The 27742-nt window shown below is 38.7% G+C and overlaps 1 protein-coding gene across 1 annotated transcript in view; it reads left to right on the plus strand.

Moving 5' to 3' along the window:
* Positions 1 to 27742, plus strand: part of SWAP70 (switching B cell complex subunit SWAP70) — an 88284-nt gene that overhangs the window by 18350 nt on the left and 42192 nt on the right. The window contains exon 2 of the mRNA XM_007955063.2: positions 9831 to 9971. Coding sequence (XP_007953254.1) covers positions 9831 to 9971 — 141 coding nt within the window. The remainder of the gene's footprint in view (positions 1 to 9830; positions 9972 to 27742) is intronic.

Raw genomic sequence — 27742 nt, forward strand, 5'->3', positions numbered from 1 at the left:
GCCAGCCTTCTGGTTAGCAGTCAAGTGTCTTAGCCACTACGCTACCAGAGCTCCCAGGAACGTAGTAGTATAGGGAAACAATTTCAAAGGCCCAGACCCAGATACAGGCAACAGAGAAACAAAGTAAACTAAACTAAGTAGGAAAAAAGAGAAAATTCTAGAGAAGTCTTAAGTGGAACTCATTTAGTAAACATTTATTGAACACCTGCGTTGTCAGGTACTTTATTAGGTTTTGTTATTGCACAGACGGATAAAACATAGGTCCTCTCTTTAAAGAACCTAGGAAGTTTACTGGATGCTTACTGGAGATGAATTTTCTTACAAATGATTTGTCTTCTTTTAGACATTTGTGTGTGCTGTATTCCTGTGGGATGCTGGAATCTAAGGAAGCTGTGCCAGGTTGGAGGATTTTGTTACTTGTAGCATGACCTCTGCAAAAGGCATAGCAAAGCTCGGTCCTTTGGGGATGAATCAGATGAGTTAATTTCATTAATTTTATAGTCCTACAATTATCTGCTCACATTTTGTAATTTTATTAGTGGTCTCTAGCTGGAGCCCCCAACTCTATTTTACTTTGCTTTTATTTTTCAGAAACAAAAGCTTCATTTTTTTCCGATGATAAAGATAATACACGGACTATTCATACAACATATTAAATTATAAAGGCAAAAGTAAGCACCCCCAAAATTCCATTACTAACTCAAACCACACCCACTGTAATCAGGTCAATTCCAACTCATAGTAACTGTATAGGACAGAGTAGAACTGCCCTATAGGGTTTCCAAGGCTGTAGATCTTTATAGAAGCAGATTTCCTCATCCTTATACCAAGAAGTGGCTGGTAGTTTCGGCCTTTTAGTTAGAATGTTTTAACAACTGCACCACCAGAGCTGCTTTCTATCACCAAAGGCAGATGCAATTAACTGTTCAGTGAATATGTTTTCTCACATCTCTCTACGTATGTATACATACAGGCATGTTCGTGCTTGTACATGTGCATATGCACTCTTACATGTGTATCATTTTGTTTAAAGAGAATCTCATATCATACACTTTTGTAGCTAATTTTCATAAACATTATGTCAGGCTCATCTTTCCATGCCCGTGCATATAGAACACAGACACCATCCTTCTTAATGGCTGTGAACTATTTTATTGTGTTGCGGCCTTATGCTTCATTTAATCACTTCCGTGTTCATGAATATTTGAGATATTTTCAGTTTTATTAACTCTTCATTGAATATCATTGAACATACATCTTTGTATACCTGATTAATTATCTTCTTGGCATAAATCCCTGGAAGTGGTGGGTCAAAGAGTGTGCATGTTTAGAAGTTTGACATATATTGCCAGGTTGCCCTCACATAAGGTTGTGTCAGTTTATACGAGAGGTGGTTTCTCTATACGTGGCTCTCAACCTGGGGTGATTTTGCCTTCAAGGGGACATTTGGCAAGGTCTGGAGACATTTTTAGTTGTTACAGATGGGTAGACACTATGTATGCAGAGGCCAGGGATACTACTAAACAACCTACAATGTATAGGACCCCCCTCACTCCCAACCATCACAGCAAAGAATGGATGGAACAAGTGCTAGAAAACCTGGTCTGTGCCCTTTCTAGTGTTGGGTATTGACAATCTTTACTCTCCCTTTTCTGCTCAAACACCAGATATCGTCATTTAGGCAAAAAGTAATATGATTTTTAATTTGAATTTTTTGGTAACTAGTGAGATTGGGCATCTTTTGCTATACTCATTAGGCACTAATTTTGTTGTGTCGATTTTCTATTCACGTTGTCTATTTTTCTACTAGGTGTTCATCTTTTTCTTACTAATTTCTAAGAGTGATTTGAATGTTGAAGCCATTAGTCTTTTTTGTTTGTGTGTTTGCAGTGTCTCTTTTTCAAGCGAAAAAGACAATTTTTTTTTTTTGGTTATATTTACCAATATTTTCTGTTTGGTTTCTGAAGAGGACTAACTTGATGAATTATCCAAAATAATTTATTAAAGCTGGTTATGTTAGAATGAAACCCAGTGGCATATACTATATAGTTCAGTGCTATGTTCTATGGACAACGTCACAAAGGTGGATTTTGAGTTAGAGATCCTGCCTTAATGTATCCATAGGTATTATGATCCTGCTAAGTCATTCCTTAGCCCTACACTAGTCACTGTGAAGGATACGGAAGAAGTATTAGGCAGTTTCCTGCCCCATAAAGCTGCATTACTTAATTTGAGATATCACTGACATGTGAAATAGAAATATAGTGATTGTTTCTAGAGTTCAGTGGAGAGAGAGGCCAGTGAAGATATCCTAGAGTTTAAGAAGAGTGACCCAGTCTTGATGGATGTGACTAGGCAGAAGAGAGTGTTTCCAGCACAACGCATCATTGTGGAACAGGTAGTTGGGAGACTTGGGTTCTAGTTCTTGTTTTGTTACTAGTCAGTGTGTGACTTAGGCCAATTTCCAGGCCCCAGTCATTTTATCTGTGAAATAAAGAGATAGGACTAAGATATTCTCTAAGATTGTGTCAGTATTAAACTATTATGGTGGTTATGTGCCTTTGAGTCGGACCTGACTCATAGCGACCCCTCCTTGGGTTTCTGAGGCAGTATCACTACGGAAGTACATTGCCCAACCTTCCTTCCGAGGAGTGGCTGGTGGGTTTGAACCACCAGCCTCTGGTTAGCAGTCAAGTGCCTTAGGCACTACACTACCAGAGCTCCTAAACTGTTATGGTACTACTGTTAAAACAAGGAATTCTGGTGGTGCAATGGTTAAGGCATCTGGCTACTAACCAGAAGGTTGGCAGTTCAAACTCATCAGCTGCCCTGCGGGAGAAAGATGAGGTAGTCTGCTTGCATAAAGATTTATAGCTTTGGAAACCCTACGAGGCAGAATCGACTCCCTGGCAAATGGCAAAGGTTTTTTTTTTTTTTTTTTGACTGTTTGAAATTTAGAAAGCCTTCTGAATTCCAGGCATTCCAGGCAGCATGCTAGGTTTTGTGGAGATTCCAGGATGGATAAGACATTGGCCTTTCTTTCAGAGATTTATAATCTTTTGGGAGATAAAAGTCATGTGAGGTAGTATAAAAGAAGTGGTATGAGTGCTCAGGGAATTCAGAGACCATCTTGAGTTAGGGCTGGCAGGTAGAAAAGGAGATGAGGGTGGCCTGAGCTAAGCCCTGAAGGAAGGAGGGTGGTATAGAACTTGTTTGGCTGGATTTGTACAGATTGTGCAAACGAGTAGAAAAAATAAGCGTCGAAAAGCAAGTGGGGCTGGCTTGTGGAGTGCCTTCAATGCCGACCTAAGATACTTGGCTTTTACTTGTGTAGGCTTTTGAGGACTTTTAGGCAAGGGAGTAACATGAAATAAGCAGCATTTTAAGATAAATTTGCCTTAATCTTAGACAAAAGTGATTGGTTGCATTTAAGGCCTAAGAAAGAGGACAGTGTCAATGATGACTTTGAGATTGTTGAGGGTGAACAGAGCAAGGATCATTTAAGAGAAAGCAAGCAAGACTTAAGCAGGGCCAGCAGGATGAAAGGACATTGCCAGGAAGGGGAAAATGACTCCATGTGGTAAGGGCAGGACCTCTAGCAAGACAATACTCTTAAGGCAGGGCATAGCAGTGGTAGGAAATTGGTCATTCTGGTTCATTGTTAGGAAGAATTTTCTGGTAATTGGCCATTAACTTGAAAATTTATATATTCGACTCAGGGATTTTCATGTGTTAAGAAAAGATTGCTCATTATGAATTATAATTCTGTAATTGTGTAGATTCAGATAAGTCTGTTGGAAGAAAGATCCCACCCCACCCCCTTTTTTTCAATGTTGAATGTTGCCCATTACGCACATCCTGTAAAGGGAAACTGTGTGATGGAGGGCGGGGCTTGTTTCAGAGAACCTTTTAGAATCTCTGTATCTTTGGGAGGGAAGAGCGTAAACGTTAAGCACTCTTGGGTGTTAAACCATGATTTAGTCTTTATCATCCTTGATTTCATTTTCATGATAGTTGGAGCAAAATGCTTAAACGGTAAATGGCGAACCACTGAACAGGAACAAACCATACGAGCAAAGGGCTCAAGCAGTTAGTCATTTCTTGTCTGCAGAGGCTCTGCAGAGGCAATAGCAGACAGCTATGAAAGAACTGGCAAGATGGGTTCCTGGCATGGATATGAATCTTTGATTCTGGTAACAATAGTTTATTCTTCAACTCAAGAGAATGAGAGCAGAGTTGTTTAGCGATCATGTGGGTGCTAACAGAATGGCCTTTGGGGGAGCAGGCATTTGAAGTGGGATAAATTCAGGTTTTCCAAGAAACTTGCAAAGTTTCTCTGATTAGAGTGATTAAAGTGATTCAGGGACAGTCCTTTTATAAATTAATAGCAGGTAGTCCTCTTTCTCTTGATTGCTTTTGCCCTGATCTAGAGAGGACTCTAGTGCTCCCTGGAACAGTTTCTCCCACACGTGGGTGCTGGGAAATGGGAGCTCCTAAAGAGAATAGTCCCAGATTTCTAGGTGAAGTTCTTTGCTGCTGGATCTAGCTTGGCTCTGCTAACTAGAGCCAGCCATCTTGTTGGGTCATGGGGAACTGAACGAGAGGGTAGGCCTGCTACTGGATCAGTCCATCACCATGGCTTAGAAACTGCATGCATGTCTGCAGAGTCATCTTTGTGTTGTTGTTGTTGTTGTTATATGCCGTCGAGTCGGCCCCGACTCATAGCGACCCCTCCTTGGGTTTCCGAGGCAGTATCACTACGGAAGTAGGATTGCCCAACCATCTTTGTGTTGTTGTTGTTGTTGTTATGTGCCGTCGAGTCGGCCCCGACTCAGGGCTATTAGCTTCTCCAGAAAGAGAAGGGCATTAGAGTGAGAGGTTTGGATTCCAGTCCCAGTTTAACTACCCATGGGAAAAAAAAAAAAAAACCCAACAACCAAACCCACTGTCATCGAGTCAATTTTGACTCATAGTGACCCCCGTTGGGTTTCCAAGGCAGTAAATGTTTACAGAAGTAGATTGCCCAGTCTTCCTTCCGCAGAGTGAGTAATGGTTCTGAACCACCAACCTTCTGTAGCAGTCAGATGCCTTAGGTACTATGCTACCAGAGCTCCTTACTACCCATGAAGCTCTGTGATTTTGGGCACATCTCCTAATCTTTCTCTAATTTAGCCTCTTCATCTGTCAAATAGCAATAATATCTACTCTCCTCAGGGAGAGACTCAAATTAATGGATGATGTGAGTGTCCTCTAAGAAGCATAAATTGCTTTATAAGCATATGTTTACTAGTTTGTATTCTGCCCACCAAATTTTTAGTTTCTTTATACATTTCATTTTCTGTTTAAAAAAACTTGAGATACAGTCAGGATTTTGAAAAAAATTGCTGATGATAAAAAAAATATAAAGACTTAGAACACAACTTTCTTTTCCCTCTGTTAGTGACCGAAGTTTTTCAGTGATCAGTTATTTAGTTTTTAATTGTTTTGTTTGAAGACTTCCCTTTTCTAAGCCTTGGTTGTTGAGTTCCGTTGAGTCAGTTTTCAACCTCCAGTGACCCAGTGTTGCTAGGTAGAACCGTTTTGTAGGCTATAATCTCTACAGGAGCCGATCACCAGGTCTTTCTTCTGTGGAGCTGCAGGGTGAGTTCAAACTGCCAGCCTTCAATGAGCAGCTGAACATTGAACTATGGTGCCACCAGGGATCTTTTTCTAGGGCTTACTAACAGTGAAAAAAGCTACAACAAAGCTGATTTAAAGTATAGTTCTCTTTGCTGAATTCATGAAATGAGTTGGGTTTCATGTTAAGGAGATGGAATTCATGTTGGTTTTTTTCTTAATTTTAGAGATGAGTCTACCTTTTTATTTTACAGTGAGGATACTGAAGCCTAATAGTAAGTAGCAGAACCAGGACTGAAACTCAGATCTCTTCATCTAGAGCCCATGTCACTGCCATGTGCTGCCTCCCTCACCATTTCCCTAAGTTGGAAGGCTAAAAAAATTGTCATTGAATTCAGCTATCCTTGTATTTAACACAAAACTAAACCAGACTCACTGTCATCGAGTCAATTCTGACTTATAGCGACCTCCACTGGGTTCCCAGGGCTGTAAATCTTGATGGAAGCAGACTGCCTCATCTTTCTTCTGCAGAGCAAAGAAAAACCAAAATTGAAATCCATTGCCATCAAGTTGGGTTAGAACCACCGATCTTTTGTTTAACAGCCAAATGCCTTAACCAGTACATCACCAGAGCTCCTTTGTTTTTAACAAACATGTCATTTAATTGTCTAAGGCTGAAGTCTATAGTTCAAATCTAAGTCTTATGCAGTGGGGTCACTGAATCAGACAAGATCATTGTAGATGACTTTAGAGAACTGAAAACACAATGCTCGTTATTATTGGAGAGTGTTGGACCAGGAATTGCAAAAACCTGAGTTCTGTCTCAGTTCTGCTCAGTAACCTTAGTCAAGAAAGACCAATTTAATCTCTTTGAGCCAATATGCTCCATCTGTAAAATGAGAGGGATGACAATATGGTAGCCAAGGCCCCTGGCAGGACTTTAGTTAGAAGAGTCTATGAAACCCCAAAGACATTTGTCTTTTTTTGTTTTGTTTCTGTTGTTCTCTGAGGACTTTACACTAATTCTCTACTTTTCTCATGTTACTCTTCTTTCTGAAAAACTTTCTATTTGCCTCTATTCCTGTCCAAAAATCTATCCTTGTTTTAAGGCCTAGGTTATATTTCACTTCCTCTATGAAGTTGTAGGAAGTCTAGTGGCATAGTGCCTAAGGCATTTGACTGCTAACCAGAAGGCTGGCGGTTCAAAGCCACCAGCGACTCTTCAGAAGGAAGGTGGGGCAATCTACGTCTGTAGAGATACTGCCTCGGAAACCCAAGGAGGGGTTACTATGAGTTGGAGCTGACTCGACGGCAGTGAGTGGTTTCTTTTGGTATGAAGTCACTAGGCTGTGAGTGATGCAAATAGTTTGTGCTCAACTACTGACTTAAAGGTTGATGGTTTGAACCCATCCAGAGGCACTGTGGAAAGAAGCCCTGGCAATCTTTTTTCCATAAAGATTATCACCAAGAAAACCCTACGGGACAGTTCTACTCTGCAACACATGGGTTGCCACCAGTCGGAATCAACTTGATGGCAATGGATTTCGATTTTGGTTTATGAAATCACCGCTACCAAAACACGAACTCACTGCTGTTGAATTGAGTCCGACTCACTGGCCTTATAAGACAAAGTAGAACTGCTTTGTAGTTCGGAGGAAGACTACCACATCTTTCTTCCATGGAGTGGCTGGTGGGTTTGAACCATCGACCTTTTGGTTAACAGCCCAGTGCTTAACCGCTGTGCCATTAAGGCTTCTCATGGAGTCACTGTAGCACATACTATTTCTCCTTTTCTGAACACATTTTTTTTGCCTTTACATGTCACTCATCCATTAAATATGGTACTTTGCTGTGGATCATATCTTCCTTTTACACCTCATCTCTAGGGAGTAGGCTAATGTAGAAGAAAAAAGTACTGACTTTGAAGGTAAGTAGATTTAGCTGTGTGATCTGAGGCTGGCCACTTTTATTTTTAACATCTAATTTTAAAAATAGATAGTACATTTTTGAATAGTTAATTTTTTTAAAAAATAGTAAAAAAGGGAAGTATAGTGAAGAGTCTTCTACTTTTGTCTCCTATCAAAGTAATTTTGCTCCCACTATTAATAGTTTCTTATATATCCTTCCAGAGTTTATTTTTCTCTCCTTTTTTAAAAAATAAACTAAAAAAACCCATAAGAGTTTGCATACTATACATACTCTAAGGTAATTTATCTTGGAAATCTTTCCTATCAGCACATAGTGAGCTTCCTCATTGTTCTTAAAGTTTTATGGATGTACTTTAGCTAGTGGTTGGGAATTTTCACTTGGGTAAAGACCCAAATGATTTTTAAATTGGAATAATCTTTTGAACTATGCCTGAGAAATATCTTTTATTTCTCTAAAATTCATATGTCCTAGTACTTTGCAGTTTATAAGCACTTTCATATACATTCTTGAATTTGATACTTAGAACACCTCTTTAGAGTCTGTAGATTTTGCTGCATAAATAAAGGAAATGTCTGTTTAGGATTTTACTGAAGTGTGGTGCAAGATTCTTCAATGAAAGCACCACCGTGCTCTTTTCCTGTGCTCTACTGGTAAATAGAGGGTTTGCTTGAGAAACACAGCCTGCTTTGTAGGGGCTGATAAAAGTCTTCATTACTGCATTTAAGTCTTCATTACTGCATTAAGAACCATTTGTGAATTTACTTCCTTTACTTTACTTACTTCCTTAAAACCAGTAGAGCATGTAGAAAAGGATCTCCACATAAATGGAGATTTGAGAAACAAACAAATGTAGAAAGAAGATATGTAAATGTTCTTTTTATAGATTACGATTTTGAAATCTTAAAATAATCCTAACTGAAACATGTTTATGCAGGAAAAAAAATAACTTGCTTAATGGAATGAAAAATGTTCTTTGGGATGAGTGTGGCTCCTTAACTGGTGGAATGGTTAGGGCTGAGAAAAATAGGGGATATTTTAACATGGGATTTGATATCTAAGATTCTCTGTTAAACAAAGCCTTAGCTCTGTTAAATTACAGCAGCACAGCCTGTAATTTGACCTGTTCAGAATACACAAATGGAATGGAAGGACCTAAGCTTTTATTTTTTCACTTTCTTTTAATGTGAAACAAGATTACTAGCACCAAGATAGCCCAAGCTGTTAAACTGCCTGAATATTGAAGTGTGCACTTAGGTTATTGCAAGAACAGTAACCTTTTGTATACATGTTATGGAATGCAAATTTTCTACAAAATATTTTTGACTCCTAAGATGTTTTTGCTATTGATTTTTTTCAGTTCTAAATCAGATCCTTTATTTCTTCCTCTTTTTTTTTTTTAATACTTAGACTCTTTATACTTATGCTGAAAACAACATAAGAGTCATAGAATTTTAGACTTGACTGGACTCTAAGAGATGACTTAATTAACGTTTGGTATATTTATATACTGGGGGAGCTCTGGTGGTGTAGTGCCTAAGGCATTTGACTGCTAACCAGAAGGCTGGCGGTTCAAACGCACCAGCCACACCTCAGAGGAGGTTGGGCAATTTACTTATGTAGTGATACCGCCTTGGAAACCCAAGGAGGGGTTGCTATGAGTCGGATCCGACTCCATGGCAGTGAATTTGGTTTTTGGTTTTGGTCACGCTTTGGAAAAAGTTTAATCTTGAACACATTCTCTTGCTCTTTTCCCTTTTTCTTTCTAATGTGGGACAATTAATAAAAGACAACCAGTAGGATTATATTAGCAGATCTTGCATGGAGCCTGGCTTATAGCAGGCTTGTATTAGAGATTTATTTGAAATGAGCTAAAAGTGGGGAGGGGATGAGTGCCAATTGGGAGTAATAAGTTGGGAGCTAGCAGCTGAGCGGTTCTTACCCTGTTGTTGTTAGGTGCTGTGGAGTCTGTTCTGACTCATAGCGACCCTATGTACAACAGAACTTAACCCTGCCCAGTCCTGTGCCAGCCTCACAATCCTTGCTGTACCTGAGCCCATCATTGCAGCCACTGTGTCAGTCCATCTTGTTGAGGGCCTTCCCCTTTGTCGTTGAGCTTTCACTTCACCAAGCATGATTCCTTCTCCAGAGAACGGTTACCCTGTACTTACTAGTTTATTCTCCATATGTCTCTACCAAGGGCATGGAGCAGCAGGTTGTGTTCAGAAGTGAAGGTGTCAATTGTTGGTTAGTGGATGTTTTTAAACTACTCTCTCTTTCCTTCATAGGTCCTTTCCCATAACCTGTGCACTGTGCTGAAGGTTCCACACGATCCTATTGCCCTTGAAGAGCACTTTAGGGATGATGATGAAGGGCCTGTCTCCAATCAGGGCTATATGCCTTATTTGAACAAGTTCATTTTGGAAAAGGTATGATTCTAATGTTTTCTTGCTTACAGTGTTACTTGATCTGTCCAGCATCTCTCAGGGGGCTGAGTTCAGCTGGGAGACACCAAGAAGTCAACTAGGAAAAAAAAAAAAAAAAAAGAGTTTAATCAGAAAGGAAAGAACAAATGAGAGACTGATGATGCTTCTTACTCCTTGTTCTCCTCCACTGTCCTTGAAAAGTTGGTTTGATTTTTTTTTTTATTTGGTTCATTCTTTGAAATTAAGAACTGTGTTTTGTATTAGTCTGTTTATTTCCTCTCTCATGATCTAAAATTTTTTTAAATTATAGTTTTATATGTGCAGGCAATTGTGGTTGCAGGATGGGTATGATGGGGTAAAATGTGAATGTTAATTATTTTAAAGATATTATAAAAACCAAAAGCAGACCCACTGTGGGAGAGTCATATCCAGCTCATAGTGACCCCTCTATGGGTTTCTGAGGCCGGATCACTACAGAAGTATATTGCCCAACCTTTGTTCCGAGGAGTGGCTGGTGGGTTTGAACTGCCAGCCTTCTGGTTAGCAGTCAAATGTATAGCATACTTTTTTCATCCTATACTTTTCAGGATACCCCTTGTCTGATTTCTTCTGGGGTATGTTCTGAGTAAGAATGCTGCAAAAACCTATCATATGCAAAAACCTTAAGTTTCTCGCTTAGTTTGGATAATTAAAAATCGACACATTAAAGTGTTGAATTTAATGCACAAAAATAAGAATCTAAATTGATGATATTCTCCAAGAGTAACTACTGTTAACAGCTTCATGAACATCTTTACAGACCTTTTTAGATGTACATGCAAAAACACACATACACCCTCACACACCCACCCCTACGACCCTACACAGTACATAGTGTTTTGTTTCTGTACATATAGTATCATAATATACATACAGTTGATGCTCTGCATCCACTGATTTAACCAACCATAGATAGAAAATTTTGGGGGCTGAAGTGGTAGCAATTAAATCGTTAAAGAAATCCCTCAAAGGCTAAGAGGGAACCTTTATGTAGCATTTACATTGTATTAGGTATTATAAGTAATCTAGAGATGATTTAAAGTATATGGGGTAGGTTATATGCAAATATTATGCCATTTTATATAAAGAACTTCAGCATCCTTGGATTTTGGTATCTGCAGGAATTCCTGGAGATAATCCCCCATGAATACTGAAGAATGACTGTACAACTCTATAATTTACTGTTTTTTTTTAAACTGAATTTATTTAATCATTTCGTATCATATTAGTTTAGATATGAAAGTAATCATATAGTCACATCAAAAGTTTGGGGGGGCTTTTGCCTATTTATAACAGCAAGCATGAAATTTTTAGATATATATCTCTCAAAAAAGTGACAGTACTAATCCTATTAAAAATAAAATATGTTTTAAAAACTGTATATTTAATCACCTAAATACTACAATTATTTGCATATTTCTCTGCCTTCTAATTTTTATGGCTATTTATATGTATGTTTTCTTAATAGTTTAGTGTCTTTTTTTTTTTTTTAATAGCAATGTACAGTAACTTTTATAAAAATTAAGGTAGCAGTTTGGAAAAGGCCAAAATATGTAGAAATTTTACAGCAAAGATTGTCAAATTAACAGTGTATTGTTTTAAATGGATGAGCCTGAATCACCTAGAGAATTCACTGCTCTGGCACTATAGCCTTCTTGTAACAATGACTCCGAATTCTCATTTCTCAAAGTGTGTGCAAAGACCACCAGCATCAGCCTTTAAAAATATAGGATTACAGATCCTACCCCAGACCCACTGAGTCAGGATTTGCGTTTAGAAGATCCTCAGGTGACTAACGTGCGCTGCAAAGTTTGAGAAGCACTGGTCTAGATTATTTGTTTAAAGATCATTGGCTGTATGACCAGTTTACCTAAAAGCCAGTCTTCACTTAAAAAAAACCCCAGAACAACAGACCTTATATTTGTTGTAAAAGTGGTGTAGTGGCAGTATTACAACTCCTTGTCTAACTTTATGAGAGGTGAGAATCCTTATCAGAATCAACAGCCCAAGGCCAATTCCTACAAGTAGAGGTCAGACATACCAGCCATCCCTCCCAGTGCCTCTCTGTTTCCCTGCTGGGTTTTTTCAGTGGCCACACAGAACTCACAGACCATTCTCACAGTTATGAGGTTTATTAGGGAAGTAACAGGTTACAATTCAGGAATAGGAATGACTCAGGATACAATTCTTTGATCAGGACAGCTTTTTCTCATCCATGCCTGCAGGCAGGCCTTTCTCTGGTCCTTGGTATTCAGCCCCTAGGCCTGGCCTCTGTCTTGATTGAGCAACTGTTACAAAGCTCTTTAGCTCCACCAGTAAGTGCCAGGGTACTCTGTATTCTTTTAAGAAGCCTTCTGCCCGAAAGTGCTCGGTTCTCTTACTCTGCTCCATGGGTCAACTAGCCTAGCTCTACTATAAGTGCCCAGAGGCATACCACTCCACCAGCCAAAGGCTCTCAGCTCTTTTGCAGCGTGGGTAAGCACGCGCACTGTAACTGTCTCACTCTGTGGGCAAAGAAAGCCCACTACTCTGTCTTGTACTAGTCTCCTGGTTCTACTGTCACCATTTATCTGCCATTGCTTTTTTCCATCTTAAACTATCTACCATGATACATCTCTCTCTCTCTCTCTCTCTCTCTTTTTGTGTCTTCTGGGTCTGGGAGGTTCTCAGTGCAGAAATCCCAGGTCCAAAGGATGCTCTTCCTTCTTGGTGGTACCCAGTCTGATTCTCGGATGACTCATTTGAAGCCTAATGGTATGGCAAAACTGATAGATCTCTTCATTAGAATTTCATATACCTTATTTGCATGGTCCATCCCCATAGCAGTGCCATCTACCTTATTTGTATTATAAAAAGCTATCCAATCCTCTTGGTTGGCCATAAGCACCTCATTTGCATAATCCCACCCAGTCATTTAGTGGAGGTTACAAGACCATGGCAAGAAAGCCCATATAAAAACAATCCATCGTACCTCATTTGTATTACATACTTTAAAAGTCAAAGAGTACTAAAAGGCTGGCACAAAAGTAGTAGTCTTTGCCTCCATTCCTACTCCTGTCATTTTTCCCAGAGCATCCATTTGGAACTCAGTTTTTTCTTCTAGTATTTCTCACCATATTTTTAGATAACATGGTTATACTGCTATATCTGAATTTTCCTATTTCGTATGATACATATTGGCTTTTTATTTTGGTAGATGCATACTTATACTCACATCTACCCAATAAAGTTATTTCACAATTTTTATTAATATTCAAGGTTTATATTTATATGATAAGTATATGTTTATTTTGAATGTAGTTAATCATTCCCGATTTATTTCATTTGAGTAGTTTTTTTTGTGCCTGTATAGTATTTCTCCTATAGTGATGATGGCATTGCCTTAATCATGCTTTAATTAGGAGAACAAGAAACCATACACTTCTCTAATGATAATGAAATGTAAGATTTAATCAAACTCGTAAAAGACCACATATTGTATGATTCTGATTTTATGAAATGTCTGAAATAGGCAACTCATAGAGCTACAGAGTAGATTAGTTGTTGCCATGCAGGGAGATGAGAATGGTGAGTGACTACTAATGGGTATGGAGTTCCTTTTTAAGGTGATGAAAATATTGTGAAATTACATAGTATTGATGATTGTACAATCTTGTAAATACTAAAAACCACTGAATTGTATACTTTAAAATGGTGAAATTTCATGGTATGTGAATTGTATCTTAATAAAAAAGATTTAATAAAACTGTACTGAAACTGATGGGATCTCAAAATTCTAATTTTTGTTTTTATATTTAATTTTCTTTATTTTGTTGTTGTTGAGAATATTCACAGCAAAACATACCAGTTCAACACTTTCTACATGTACCATTTAGTGACATTAATCACATTCTTTAAGTTGTGCAACCATTCTCACCCTCCTTTTCTGAGTTGTTTCTTCCTCATTAACATAGACTCACTGCCCTCTAAGGTTTCTGTCTAATCTTTCAACTTGCTGTTGTCATTTGATCCCATAAAGGTAGTTCTTAAAGAAGCATGATGCTCAAGGCAGACATATTTTACCATTTAGGGTAAACTGTTGTTTGGTTTTAAGAAGACTTCAGGGGATATTTTTTGTTTTAAGATTTCAAGATTATCTCAGGACACTAGTTTCAGGGGTTTATCCAACCTTTATGGCTCTAGGAAATCTGGAGTCCATGAGAATTTGAAATTCTTCTCTGCATTTTCCCCTCCTTGATTAGGATTCTTCTGTGGAATCTTTGATCAAAATGTTCAGTCATGGTAGCTGGGCACTGTCCAGGTCTCATGGCAAAGGAAGCAGTTGTACATGGAAGCAATTAGCCATAACATTCCATATATTCTTCCTATTCTTGACTGTCCTACCTCTGTTGTTCCAGGTGAATAGAGACCAGTTGTTAAGCCTTGGATAGCAGCTTGCAAGCTTTCAGGACCCCAAACACTATATATAAAACTAAGTGGTAAACAGAGGCACTATTGGGCTAGTTAATTGGAATGTGCCATGAAATCATGACCATAAACCTCCAAACCAAGAAACTAAATCCCATGAGGTTTTTGGCTGTACATAAGCAGCCTCAGCAGCTACTCTTTCTTTTCTTTTTTGTCATTATTATAGATTTATCTGTCATGCCTTTTGCCATGTGTGCAACTTTTAACATGTGTGCAACTTATTGACAGCCATTACAGTAATTGGCTATGCAACTCAATGCTTATTCAATGTGATGTGTTCATTATCATTAACCCCCCTGTCCCTCCTCTTTCCTGCCCCTGGTAACCAATAATTTTGTTCTCTATACATTTACCTTTTCCTATCTTTTTAGATATGTGAAATTATGCAATATTTGTCCTTTTGTGATTGACTTATTTTGTTCAACATAATGCCTTCATGCTCCATCCATACTGTAGCATGTATCAAGACTTCATTTTTCCTACAGGCTGGGTAGTATTCCATTGCATGTGTTTACCACATTTTGTTTATTCATTCATCTGTTGATGAGCATTTATGTTGTTTACTCTTATTGGCTATTGTGAATAGTGTCACAAAGAACTCAAAACTTCACTATATGATATTATACTATTTTCTGGAGCCTTTTTCTTTGCTGCTGTTCTGGTCGTTGATCAGGTAGCTCATTTGTGTTCTATAGTTGTATTATAAGTTGAATATATGTTATATGCAGCAAATATTTGACAACCTGCTTTGTGCATGTGACTCTACTTAATCTTAAAATTATTAAAGATATATATTATACACTTGAGGTTCATTGGAAGTTAGTTACTTTGGTAATTAATAAAAAGTGACTTTTTCTTTCTGTCTTCGTTTTCAACAAAAAGAACCTTGGCCCCAAGTGCTAAAGATTGAGCTGTGGGAAGAGAGTCTGACGCTGGGCAAGGCATGTAGGGCATGGTGTAGGTTTGGGGTGAGGCAGGGGAAGAACAGTGTCTTTTATTTAGATTTTGGGCCCTACTCGATCCTTTTTGGTATTCTTCACACCAGGAATATAGCTGCTGCTGCCCAGAATCATCTAGGATGATGTCAATATCTCTTTATAGGTCTTTTTTTCTTTGGAAGCTGATGAATGAGTTTAAATTAAAGTATTTGCTTAGAAACACACTCATAAAATAAATGTAGGTGTATCATCATGATCACATATTCAAAACACAAAATTTGGATGCTGACAATGGATTTTTAAGATTATCTCTAGGAGTGAAATACAATGAGCATGTTGGAGTTGGGATGCTAAAATATTAGAATTCATGTGCCAGCCTGTAGATTTATGGGGATAGCAGGGGAGTGCCTTAGAAAATAATTTTAAAAAACAGTGACAATTATATTTTTATTCAAATATTATAAGCAGAATTATGTCTGTTGTTAAAGTATAAGACATATGGGGAAATTGCTCAGAAATCCGGAATTGCTTCTTTTTTCAGTGCTAGAATTTGTGTGGGCTGGGCCAGGGGATTCACAAATGTGGTTTTATACCTTGAAGTGCTATATCCTAATACTGTATTTTCTTCTTTTTGGTAGGATGCTCTTTTACCATCTTAAATTTTAAGTTTTAAAATGCTGTTTTAGTATTTAGATATTTTAGAGTTTTGTAGGTAGAGGGGAAAATATAACAGTATTTAAGAAATCCAAAATTAGTCACTAAATTTGGAGAAAAACTTATTCATGGAGAGTGAGGATGTGATGAAACAGTGAGCCCTTGTTTATTATAGCTTAGCCACCTGTAGTGGAATTTTGCCAACCCTGCAATCCAAGTAAAGCAGCCAAGTTTTCCATGGTGTGGGTTTAAATTAAGCAAAGATTAGTGCTTTGTTTTGAAACTTGGTTGAGAAAAAATTTCCAATAGTGACTAAAAATAACATAAAACCTAGAGGTTGTCAGATATTCTGGTTACCTAGCGCCGTTCTGACAAGAAATATACCACAAATGGGATGGCTTTAACAAATAGGAGTTTATTCTCTTACAGTTTGGAGGCTAGAAGTCCAAGTTCAAAGTGCCAGGCTCTAGGGGCTGTGTGAAAGCCCCTCGACCTTGGGCTTCAGCTCTGCCTCTTGCTCCCAGCCCACTGAAGCTAGAGACATCTCTTCACTCAGGCAGCTACTTGCTGCCGAGGCTAACAAGGCCAAGGTTGACAAATAAAAAGGCACAGTCCCGATGTTACCAAACCACACAGCAGGCCGTTAACTCAAGTCCATTGAAAGTCCCAAGGTCAGCAGAGCATGGCAGGCTGCTGAACAATGACACGGCTACATGCAGGGTTCAAGAGTGCCATAAGCTAAAGCCCATTCCCAAAGCTGTTGCTTATATATGGGAAGCAGATCACATACCCAAAGGCAGCTACTCAGCTGCTCACAGTAGATTCCACCATGGAGCTGATTACCAGTCTCATCATGGGGAATACTACCTCCAGCTGCCCAGCCACTCAACCAGGCCCAGCCAAATTGACACACAAACTTAACTACCACATTAGTTATGCAAAGAATATATGAAATAATGATGAAATATTTGCAAGGCATACTTTCATGTATATATATATATGTTTATATTTATATATGTTGTTGTTGTTATGTGCTGTCAAGTTGGACCCATGGCAAACCCTCCTTGGGTTTCTGAGGTGGTATCACTACGGAAGTAGATTGCCCAACCTTCCTTCTGAGGAGTGGCTGGTGGGTTTGAACCGCCAGCCTTCTGGTTAGCAGTCAAGTGCCTTAGGCACTACGCTACCAGAGCTCCATATATATATAATATCTCATTTTATCTTCACATAAATCCTGTGAGTTAGGATTAACTCACAGAATTAGGAGGATTAGTTAGGATTAACTTCATTGTCAGAACTGAAATTAATGTCCCCTTTTAACTCAAGGGGAACCAAAGCCTAAGGTCACCTGCCGTTGTGTACTGTACAGTTGATTTACTCATTGTAACCCTATAGGACTGAATAGAACTGTCCCATAGGGTTTCCAAGGCTGTAACCTTTATGGGAGGAGGTCAACAGGTTTTTTCTCCCATGGAACCACTGGGTGAGTTTGAACTGCTGAAAAATGATTTTGAACCTAAGCCATTTTTCCATTGGAAAAAGAGATATATCAAGCAAATGGCAATCAAAAAAGAGTAGGAATGACACTATCAATTTCTGATAAAATTGACTTTTAAGACAAAAACCACCATAAGAGACAAGGAAGTACATTATATAATGGTTAAAGGATCGATTGAACAAGAGGACATAACCATAATAAATATCTACACACACACAATGAAAGAGCTCCAAAATACGTAAGTCAGACTTTAACAGAATTGAAAAAACAAATAGATGACTCCACAGTAATAGTTTTTGTTGTTGTTGTTATGTGCCGTCTTTAATACGCCACTTTCAAAGAAAGATAGAACTGGAAAGAAACTCAATAAAGACACAGAAGAACTAAACAATACAGTCCACCAGCTTGACTTTATAGACATATACAGAGCACTTCACCCAACAACTGCACAATGTACATTCTTTTCCAGTGCACATGGAACATTCTCCAGGACAGATCATATGTTAGGCCACAAAGCAAGCCTCAGTAAATTTAAAACCATTGAAATACTGCGAAGCATCTTCTCAGATCACCAAAAATACCCCGGATCTGACTCATAGTGACCTCTCCTTCAGTTTCTGAGGCAGTATTACTATGGAAATAGATTGCCCAGTCTTCCTTCTGAGGTGTGGCTGGTGGATTTGAACCACCAGCCTTCTGGTTAGCAGTCAAATGCCTTAGGCAGTATGCCACCAGAGCTCCTACTGTTATAAAATTAGAAACCAATAATAGGAAGATCAATGGAAAAAGAGCAAATACATGGAAACTGAACAACACCCTCTGTTTTGGTTACTTCATGCTGCTCTAATAGAAGATATACTACAAATGGAAATGTTTTAACAAACAGGAGTTTATTCTCTTACAGTTCCGGAGGCTAGAAGTCCAAGTTCAGAGTACCAGGCTCTAGGGACTGGGTGAAAGCCCCTTGACCCTGGGCTTCAGCTCTCCCTCTTGCTTTCAGCCCACTGAAGCTGGAGGCTTTTCTTCACTTAGGCAGTTGCTGGCTGCTGAGGCTGACAAACCCAAGGTTGACAAGTAAAAAGGCACAGTCCTGCTATTACCAAACCACATGGCAGGCCATGTATTCAAATGTGTTAAGAGTCCCAAGATTTGCAGACAAGGTGGCAGGCTGCTGAACAATGACTTGGGTACGTACAGGGTCCAAATGTGCCAAAAAGCTCAAGACCTTCCTCAAAGCTGCTTTTTATATACTGGAAGCAGACCACATCCGTAAGGCAGCTACTCAGCTGCTCCAGTAGATTCCACCATGGAGTTCATTACCAATATCACCACAGGGAATAACTACATCCAGCTGCCCAGCCAGTCAAAACCAGGCCCAGCCAAGTTGATATATAACCTTAACTACTACATCCTCCTTAAAAACTGGGTAATAGAAGAAATAAAAAAATAAAATAATTCCTTGAATCAAATGAGAATGAAAACACAACATACCAAAATCTTTGGGACACAGCAAAACAGTGATCAGAGGGCAATTTATAGCAATAGATGTACACATCAGAAAAGAAGAGAGAGCCAAAACCTTAATCCAACACCTCCAACAATTAGAAAAAGAGCAGCAAAAAAAGCCTACATTCACCAGAAGAAAAGGCATAATAAAGATTCAAGCAGAAATAAATGAAACAGAAAGTAGACAATAGAAAGAAAAAAAAAACCAAGAAGACGAGAAGTTGGTTCTTTGAAAAGATCAATAAATCAACAAACCACTGGCAAACTTAACAAAAGAAAAGAGGGTGAGGATATAAATAACATGAATAAGAAATGAAATGGGCAAGGTCACAACAGAACCAACTGAAATAAAAAGGATAATATCAAGATACTATGAAGAACTGTATTCCAACAATTTTGAAAGTCTAGAAGACATGGAGAGATTTCTAGAAACATACTACTTACCTAAACTAGCACAGACTGAGGTGGAAAATTTGAACAGACCCATAACAAAAGAAGAAATTGAACAGGTCATAAAAAAATTACCAACAAAAATAAGTTCTGGCCTAGATGGTTTCACTGGAGAGTTCAGAGATGTTCAGAGAAGAACTGACACTGATCCTACTCAAACTATTCTGGAACATAGAAAAGGATGGAATCTTTCCAAGTTCATTTTATGAAGCAAGAATAACCTTGATACCAAAACCAGGCTAATACATCACTAAAAAAGAAAACTATAGACCACTATCCCTTACGAATATAGATGCAAAGTATTCAACAAAATCCTAGCCTATAGACTCCAGCAACATGTCAAAGAAATAATACATCATGAACAAGTGGGGTGCATACCAGGTGTGCAAGGATGGCTCAACATTAGAAAAACAATCAATGTAATCCATCACATAAGTAGAATAAAGAAAAAGTACCACATGATCATATTAATCTATGCAGAAAAGGTATTTGATAAAATCCAACTCCCATTTCTGATTTAAAAAAAAAAAAAAAAAAAAACTCTCAGCAAAATAAGAATAGAAAGGAAATTCCTCAACACAATAAAGGGCATATATACAAAACCAACAGCCAACATTATTCTCAGTGGAGAGAGACTCAAACCATTTCCCTTGTGAACAGGAATGAGACAAGAATGCCCTCTATCACCACTTCTATTCAACATCCTATTGGAAGTCCTAGTAGGGCAATAAGGCAAGAAAGGAAAATCAAAGATATCCAAATTGGTAAAGAAGAAGTAAAACTATCCCTATTTGCAGATGATGTGATTCTATACATAGAAAACCCAAGAGACTGAGCAAGAAAACTACTGCAACTAATTGAGAGATTTAGCATGGTGGCAGGATATAAGATCAACATCCCAAAATCAGTTGGATTCCTCTACACCAGCAAAGAGATTGCTGAAAAAGAAATAAGGAAATCAATGCCATTTACAATGTTGTTGTTATGTGCCGTCGAGTTGGACCCGACTCATAGCGACCTCTTCTTGGGTTTCCGAGGTAGTATCACTACTGAAGTAGATTGCCCTTCCTTCTGAGGAGTGGCTGGTGGGTTTGAACCTCCAGACTTATGGTTAGTAGTCAAGTGCCTTAGGCACTATGCTATCAGAGCTCCTCTCCATTTACAATAGCTACCAAAAAAGTACTTACTTGGGAATAAATCTTACTAGGGACACAAAAGACCTATACAAAGAAAACTACAAGACACTACTTCAGGAAACCGTAAGAGATCTACATAAATGGAAGAACATACCATACTCATGGACATGAAGATTGAACATTGTGAAAATGTCAGTTCTACCCACAGCAATCTATACATTCAACATAATTCCAATCCAGATCCCATCAACATTCTTTAAGGATATGGAATAACCAATCTAAGGCACTTGACTGCTAACCAGAAGGCTGGCTGTTCAAACCCACCAGCCACTCCTCGGAAGGAAGGTTGGGCAGTCTACTTCCTCAGTGATACCGCCTCGGAAACCCAACGAGGGGTTGCTATGAGTTGGGGCTGACTCGATGGCATATAACAACAACAACACAACAATTTTATATGGAAAGCAAAGAAATCTTGGATCAGCAAAGAACTACTGAAGAAGAACAAAGTAAAAGGTCTCACACTCCCAGATCTCAAAACCTGCTGTATAGCCACAGTAGTCAAAAGAGCCTAGTATTAGTACAATGGCAGATGCATATTCCAGTGGAACAGATTTGGGAATCCAGAAATAGATCCATCTACCTATGGTCAACTGATTTTTGACAAAAGAATCTAGTTAGAATTCTTTGTGGACTTTTTTCCTTTTTTGGCAGATATCCTATATTTGGACTGTCTGGCAGTACATAATTGAAAAAAAAGGTATGCTGTTACCTTTTGAGTATTTAGTTCCAGTAAACTACATCAAACACTAGTTCTGCCTCAGCATGTTTATGAGACAGTCTAATTCTCCATAAAATTTAATGGTCAATTAGGCTTCTGATCTGAACCATTGTCAGTTATTTTCTCTGATTCTACCTGTTGTAGGTTGGTCCAAGCTATATGATTAAAGCCAACAATCTATTGGCAATAAGCCAACCCTCAATTGGGGAAGCTAGTACTTTCCAACATAATCTTTTTTTGTTTTTGTGTTTTGGAAATACACTGTGATAGTTGGAGCTGTGTGTCAACTTGGCTGGACCACAATTCTGTGTGCTTTTAAGCAATTGTGATGTGGGTTATTCCCATGATGGGATTGGATGTATATGTTTTGAGCAGCCAATCCATTGAAAGGGAGTTTCCCTAGGGGTGTGGCCTGCTTCCAATATATTTATGGACATCCTGGGAAAAGAAACACTCTTCTGTGGATCAGGATCCTGTTGTGCTGCCTACAACTGTCCGTGAGCGAACAATCCACCATTTGGCTTGGAGATCTTGGATTTGCCATTTATTGGAGTCAAGCAGCCAGTATACTGCCTGCCAATCTTGAGCTCCTCATCTCCTGCAGCTGCGTGAGTCGGTAAAAGCCTCCAGCTTGATGTTTGATCCAAGAACTTGGGACTTGCCAGCTTCTATAAGTGTGTGAGCCATTTTCCTAAGATAAATTTTTTTTCTCTCTCTTTCTATAAGCTTTACTGGTTTTGCTTCTCTAGAGAACCCAGCCTAACACATATACATACTCAAAAAAAGAAAAAAACACACAGAGAAATATTTCACTTCAATATGTTGACCCTTCTCTAGAGGTTCACAGCCTCTACATTTGATATTTTAGTCTGAAATTCATGTTTTTTTTTTTTCCTTTGTGTGCTTTCTTCCTAGATATTTGCTGTTTATGTAACAGTTATAATTCTTGCATAAAATGTGGTTTCCAGTTTCTTCTTCTGTTAGTTGAATAAATATACCTTTAGCACTCAAAATGTCTTCAAATATGTGCCAGACAACCATCATTTAGCAGGAAATGGTTACCTCTCTTAAATACTTTTGCAAGGTTCTTTCATATTGCCCTTTAGCCTATGCTAGTTTTTCTTTTGTTGTTTGAAAGTTACATAGTTTTAGTTTGGCACAAAGAACATGTTGGACTCTACATTTTCATCGTGTTTTGAAGCTCTACAGAGCTGAGTGAATAAAGAGGCTTTATGCTGAGAATTATGGATAACTTCATGCTGCTAAACATGTTGGCCATTATATAAGAGTGATGTAGTTTAAAGAAATGCATATTTTTAATAACTTTGTTGACAAATAATTCACAAACTGTGTTAGGCTGGGTTCTCTAGAGAAGCAAAACCAATAAAGCTTATATATATAGAGAGAAAGAAATTTATCTTAGAAAAATGAGTTACGCAGTTACAGAGGCTGGCAAGTCCCAGGTTCTTGGATCAGACGTCAAGCTGGAGGCTTTTCTCGACTCACACAGCTGCAGGGACTGACAAGCTCAAGATTGGCAGGCAGAAAAACAGGTACTGACTTTGGAGGATGACAAATCCAAGATCACCAGGCAAAAAAATAGATTGCTTGCTCATGGGACAGTTGTAGGCAGCACAACAGGATCCAGATCCACAGAAGTTTCCTGAATTTTCCCAGGATGTCCATATACATACTATACTGGAAGCAGGCCATACTGCTAAGGAAGCTCCCTTTCAACTTATTGGCTACTCAAAGCATATACATCACATCTTATCATGGGAATAACAACATCATAACTGCTTAAACTGCTCAGTTGACGCATAACCCCAGCTATCACACATACCATATAGTTCACCTGTTTAAATTGTACAATTCAGTAGTTTTTAGTGTATTCACAGAATTATACAACCATCACCACAATCAGTTTTAGAACATTTTTAGCACCACCGACTCCCCTCCAAAAAAAAAAAGAACATACATACCTATTAGCATTTGGAGCTCTGGTGGTGTAATGGTTAAAGCATTTGGCTGCTAAACAAAAGGTTGGTGGTTTGAGCCCACCAGCCCCTTTGAGGGGGATAGATAAAGGAGTTTGCTTCCGTAAAGATTTACAGCCTTGGAAATTCTATAGGACAGTTCTACTCTGTCCTACAAAAGGGTCGTTATGAGTTGGAATAGCAAGGATTGTGAGGATGGTGCAGGACCAAACAGTGTTTTATTCTGTTATACATAGGGTTTCTATGAGTTGGAGGCCACTTGATGGCACCTAACAACACCATGAGTTACAATTAACTCAATGGCAGTGAGTTAACTCACTACCAGCAAGTCGTTTCCTACTCATAACAACCCCCATTGAGTTTCCAAGGCTGTAAAAATCTTTATTTATTTTTTTTAAACTTTTTATTGCCATTTGGGTGAAATTTTACAAAACAGATTTGTTTTATATTCAACACTTCATACACCTTTTTGTTTTGTGACACTGGTTACATTCCCTGCAGTGTAACAGCTCTCCTACTTCCTCCCTGTGGTTACCTTTTCCCTGTGTCCTTCTTGCCAATGCATTCTTGCCTGGTTCTCCCTGTGCAAATGCTGCCCTTCTGATCTCCATGGTAGATTGTTCTAAGGAATGCATTTTCCTGATGTAGGTGTTCAGCTCATAGGAGTGTCTGTTGTTTGGCTGAGAGTTAAGCCTTGGGAGTAAGTGTAAATTCAATTCCAGGCCCAAAGGGTGACTTGGGGTCATAGTTTTGGAGGTTTCACCAGTCTCTTTCAGACCAGTAAGCCTGGCCTTTTTTATGATTGAGTTTTGTTCTGTATTTTCCTCCCACTCTATCTGTAATCTCTAATTTTGATCCCTTTCTGAGTGGTTGGCTTTGGTAGCCGGGCACCATCTAGTTCTTTTGGTCTCAGGATCACATAGGCTGAGGTTCTCACAGTCCATTCATCCTTTGGATTTTTCCATCCATCTTTGATTTTCTTCCCTCTTCTTTGCTCTGGATGAGGAGAGACTAGTAAGTTGCCACTTAGATAGCTGCTTACAAGCTTTTAAGACCCCAATCACTACTCACTGAAGTAAGATGTAGAACAACATTTTTGTATACTGTGGTGTGAATTGAGCTTGATGTCCCCCACAATGATGGTCCCCAGCCTGCAGGCTCAGCGACTCACTCCCTCAAGGTGCTTAGTTGTTGCTAAGAAGTTATCCTAACTTTGCCTCCTGTTAGGTTTAAACTACCTATGGACATTTTAATAGCATGTACAAATACATATGTAGGAATATCGTCTGCCAAACCTACCTGTGGTTGTGGATATATTCACATTTATCTGTCCATACCTGATCTTGCCTGTCTACCTATGTATCCACCAGTAGGTGAGTGTTTGCTGTCACTGATAATGCAGTATTGTGGATGCAATAGCGTTTACCTTTATTGTCTGTACCTCTTGTGTGCCTCTCTGTGTCTTCCTTTTCCTTAGTAATGTTGTGCTAGTCACACACTTGTTATACTGCTGTTCTCTTCATTCATGTCAAACTTGTCTCTTAACTATCTATTTTCCCCTTCCCCTCCCATCCCTGGTAACCAACAAAGAAAATTTCCTTCCTTGTGTAAATGTTTCTTTGCCTTTTTATGATAATGGACTCATATAATATGTGTCTTTCTGTGATTGACTATTTCACTCAGAATAATATCCTTCAAGTTCATTTACACTATGAGGTCATTCGCTGATTCTTTGTTATTCTTTAATGTTGTGCAGTATTCCGTTGTACGTGTGTACCATGGTTTGGTTATCCATTCATCTGTTGATAGACATTTAGGTTGTTTCTACTTTGCTATTGTAATTAGTGCTGCGATGAACATGGGTGTGCATCTGTCTGTTTGTGTCCTGGATCTCACCTCTTTATGGTATATTCCTAGTAGTGTGATTGCTGGATCAAATGGTATTTTTATTTCCAACTTTTTAAGGAAGTGCCATACCGTTTTCCTCAGTGGTTATACCATTTTACATTCCCAACAGCAGTGTGTAAGAGTTCCAATCTCTCCACACCCTTGTCAGCATTTGTTACCTTTCTCGTTCAATTTTGCTATTATTACTGGAGTAAGATCATATCTCATTGTTGTTTTGATTTACATCTCTCTAATGACTAATGGGGGAGCTCTGGTAGTGTAGTGCCTAAGGCACTGGACTGCTAACCAGAGGGCTGGCGGTTCAAACCCACCAGTAACTCCTGAGAAGGAAGATGGGGCAATCTACTTCCGTAGTGATACTGCCTCGGAAACCCAAGGAGGGAGGGGTCGCTATGAGTTGGGTCCGACTCCATGGCACATAACAACAACAATGACTAATGGGGAGCTCTGGTAGCATAGTGCCTAAGGCATTTGACTGCTAACCAGAAGCGGGCAGTTCAAACCCAACTAGCCACTCCTCAGAAGGACAGTTGGGCAATCTACTTCCATAGTGATATCTCCTCAGAAACCAAGGAGAGGTCACTATGAGTTGGATCCAACTCCACGGCAGTGGCTGCAATGGCTAATGAGCTCTGGTAGTATAGTGCCTAAGACATTTGACTGCTAACCAGAAGGTTGGCAGTTCAAACCTAGTAGCCACTCTGCGGAAGGAAGACTGGGCAATCAATCTATTTCCATAAAGATTTACTGCCCTGAAAACCTGAAAGAGGTCACTATGAGTTGGAATCAACTCGATGACAACTCAGTTTAGTTTCTAGTTTTTTTTGAAATGGCTAATGATAGCAAACATTTCTTCATATGTTTGTTGGCTGCCTGAATATCTTCTTTGGTGAATATCTGTCTTTTGCTCATTTTTGAAGTGGATTGTTTGTCTTTTTGATGTTGAGGTGCTGAAGTTTTATGTAAATTTTTGAGATCAGCCCTTATCAGGTAAGTCATTGCAATTTTTTTTTTTCCCCTCCTAATCTGTAGGTTTTCTTTTTACTCTTCTGGAGAAGTCTTTTGATATACATACAAATTTAATTTTTAGAAGGTCCCAGCCTTCTAGGTTGTCTTCTGCTGTTTGTATATTTTAGGTTATCCTTGATAGTCTATTTATGCCATAAATTAAAGTTATAATTGTTAGTCTATTTATGCCATAAATTATACTTGATAGTCTATTTATGCCATAAATTAAGTCCTCTAGGAGCTCTGGTAGCATAGTGCCTAAGGCACTTGACTGCTAACAGGAGTGGCTGGCCGTTCAAACCCACCAGCCACTCCTTGGAAGAAAGGTTGAACAATCTACTTCCATAGTGATACTATCTCGGAAATCCAAGGAGGGGGGTCGCTGTGAGTTGGGTCTGACTTGATGGCACATAACAACAAGAAGTTTGCCCCTATTTCATCTTTGGTGAACTTTATAGTTTTGGGTTTAACATCTAGATCTTTGATCCAACTTGTGTTTGTTTTTGTGTATGTGTGAGGTATGGATCTTGTTTCATTCTTATGCAAATGGATATCCAGTTTTGCCAGTACCATTTGTTGAAGAGAGAGACTATTTTCTTCCCGTTGAATGAGTTTTGGCAAGGCTGTGAATCTTTATAGAAGCAGGCTGGTTCATCTTTCTTCCACAGAGTGGCTGGTGGGTTCAAATCACCGACCTTTTGGTTAATAGCCAAGTCCCTTAACTACTTAACATCAGAGCTCCTTACCCTTAATCCTAGCCAATCAGTAATCTGCTTTTTGTCTCTGTGGATTTGCCTATTCTGGACATTTCGTATAAAAGGAATCATAAAATATGTGGCCTTTTGTGACTGGCTTTTTTTTTTTTTTTAAATTTTGCATAATGTGTTCAAGGTTCATATATGTTGTAGCATGTAACTGTATTTTATTTTTTTATGACTACTATTCCATTTTATGGCGATTTCACATTTTGTTTATCCATTTATCTGTTGGTAGACACTGTAATGTTGTCTGCTTTTTTGTTATCTGCTTTTGGGCTGCTATGAATAATGCTGTGTGGACGTATGTTTTCAGTTCTCTTGTGTATCTAGGAGTGGAATTGCTGGGTCCTATGGTAACCCTTTGTTTAATTTTTTTGAGGAACTGTCAAATGCTTTTCCAAAGCAACTGTACTATTTCCATTTTTACCTGTAGTGTGTGAGGGTTCCAATTTTTCCATATGCTCACCAACACTTGTTATTATCTTTTTGATGATAGCCATTGTAGTGGGTGTGCAGTGGTATATTACTGTGTTTCAGTTTACATTTCCCTGATGACTACTATTTTTAAAGTGGTTTTTTGATTGTAAATGTAATACAAGCTCATTGTTGGAAATTAAAAAAAAAAAGCATTTACAAA

Source organism: Orycteropus afer, unplaced genomic scaffold, assembly GCF_000298275.1.
Source record: "Orycteropus afer afer isolate SDZICR_OR568_19922 unplaced genomic scaffold, OryAfe1.0 scaffold00014, whole genome shotgun sequence".
In the NCBI taxonomy this organism is placed as follows: Eukaryota; Metazoa; Chordata; class Mammalia; order Tubulidentata; family Orycteropodidae; genus Orycteropus; species Orycteropus afer.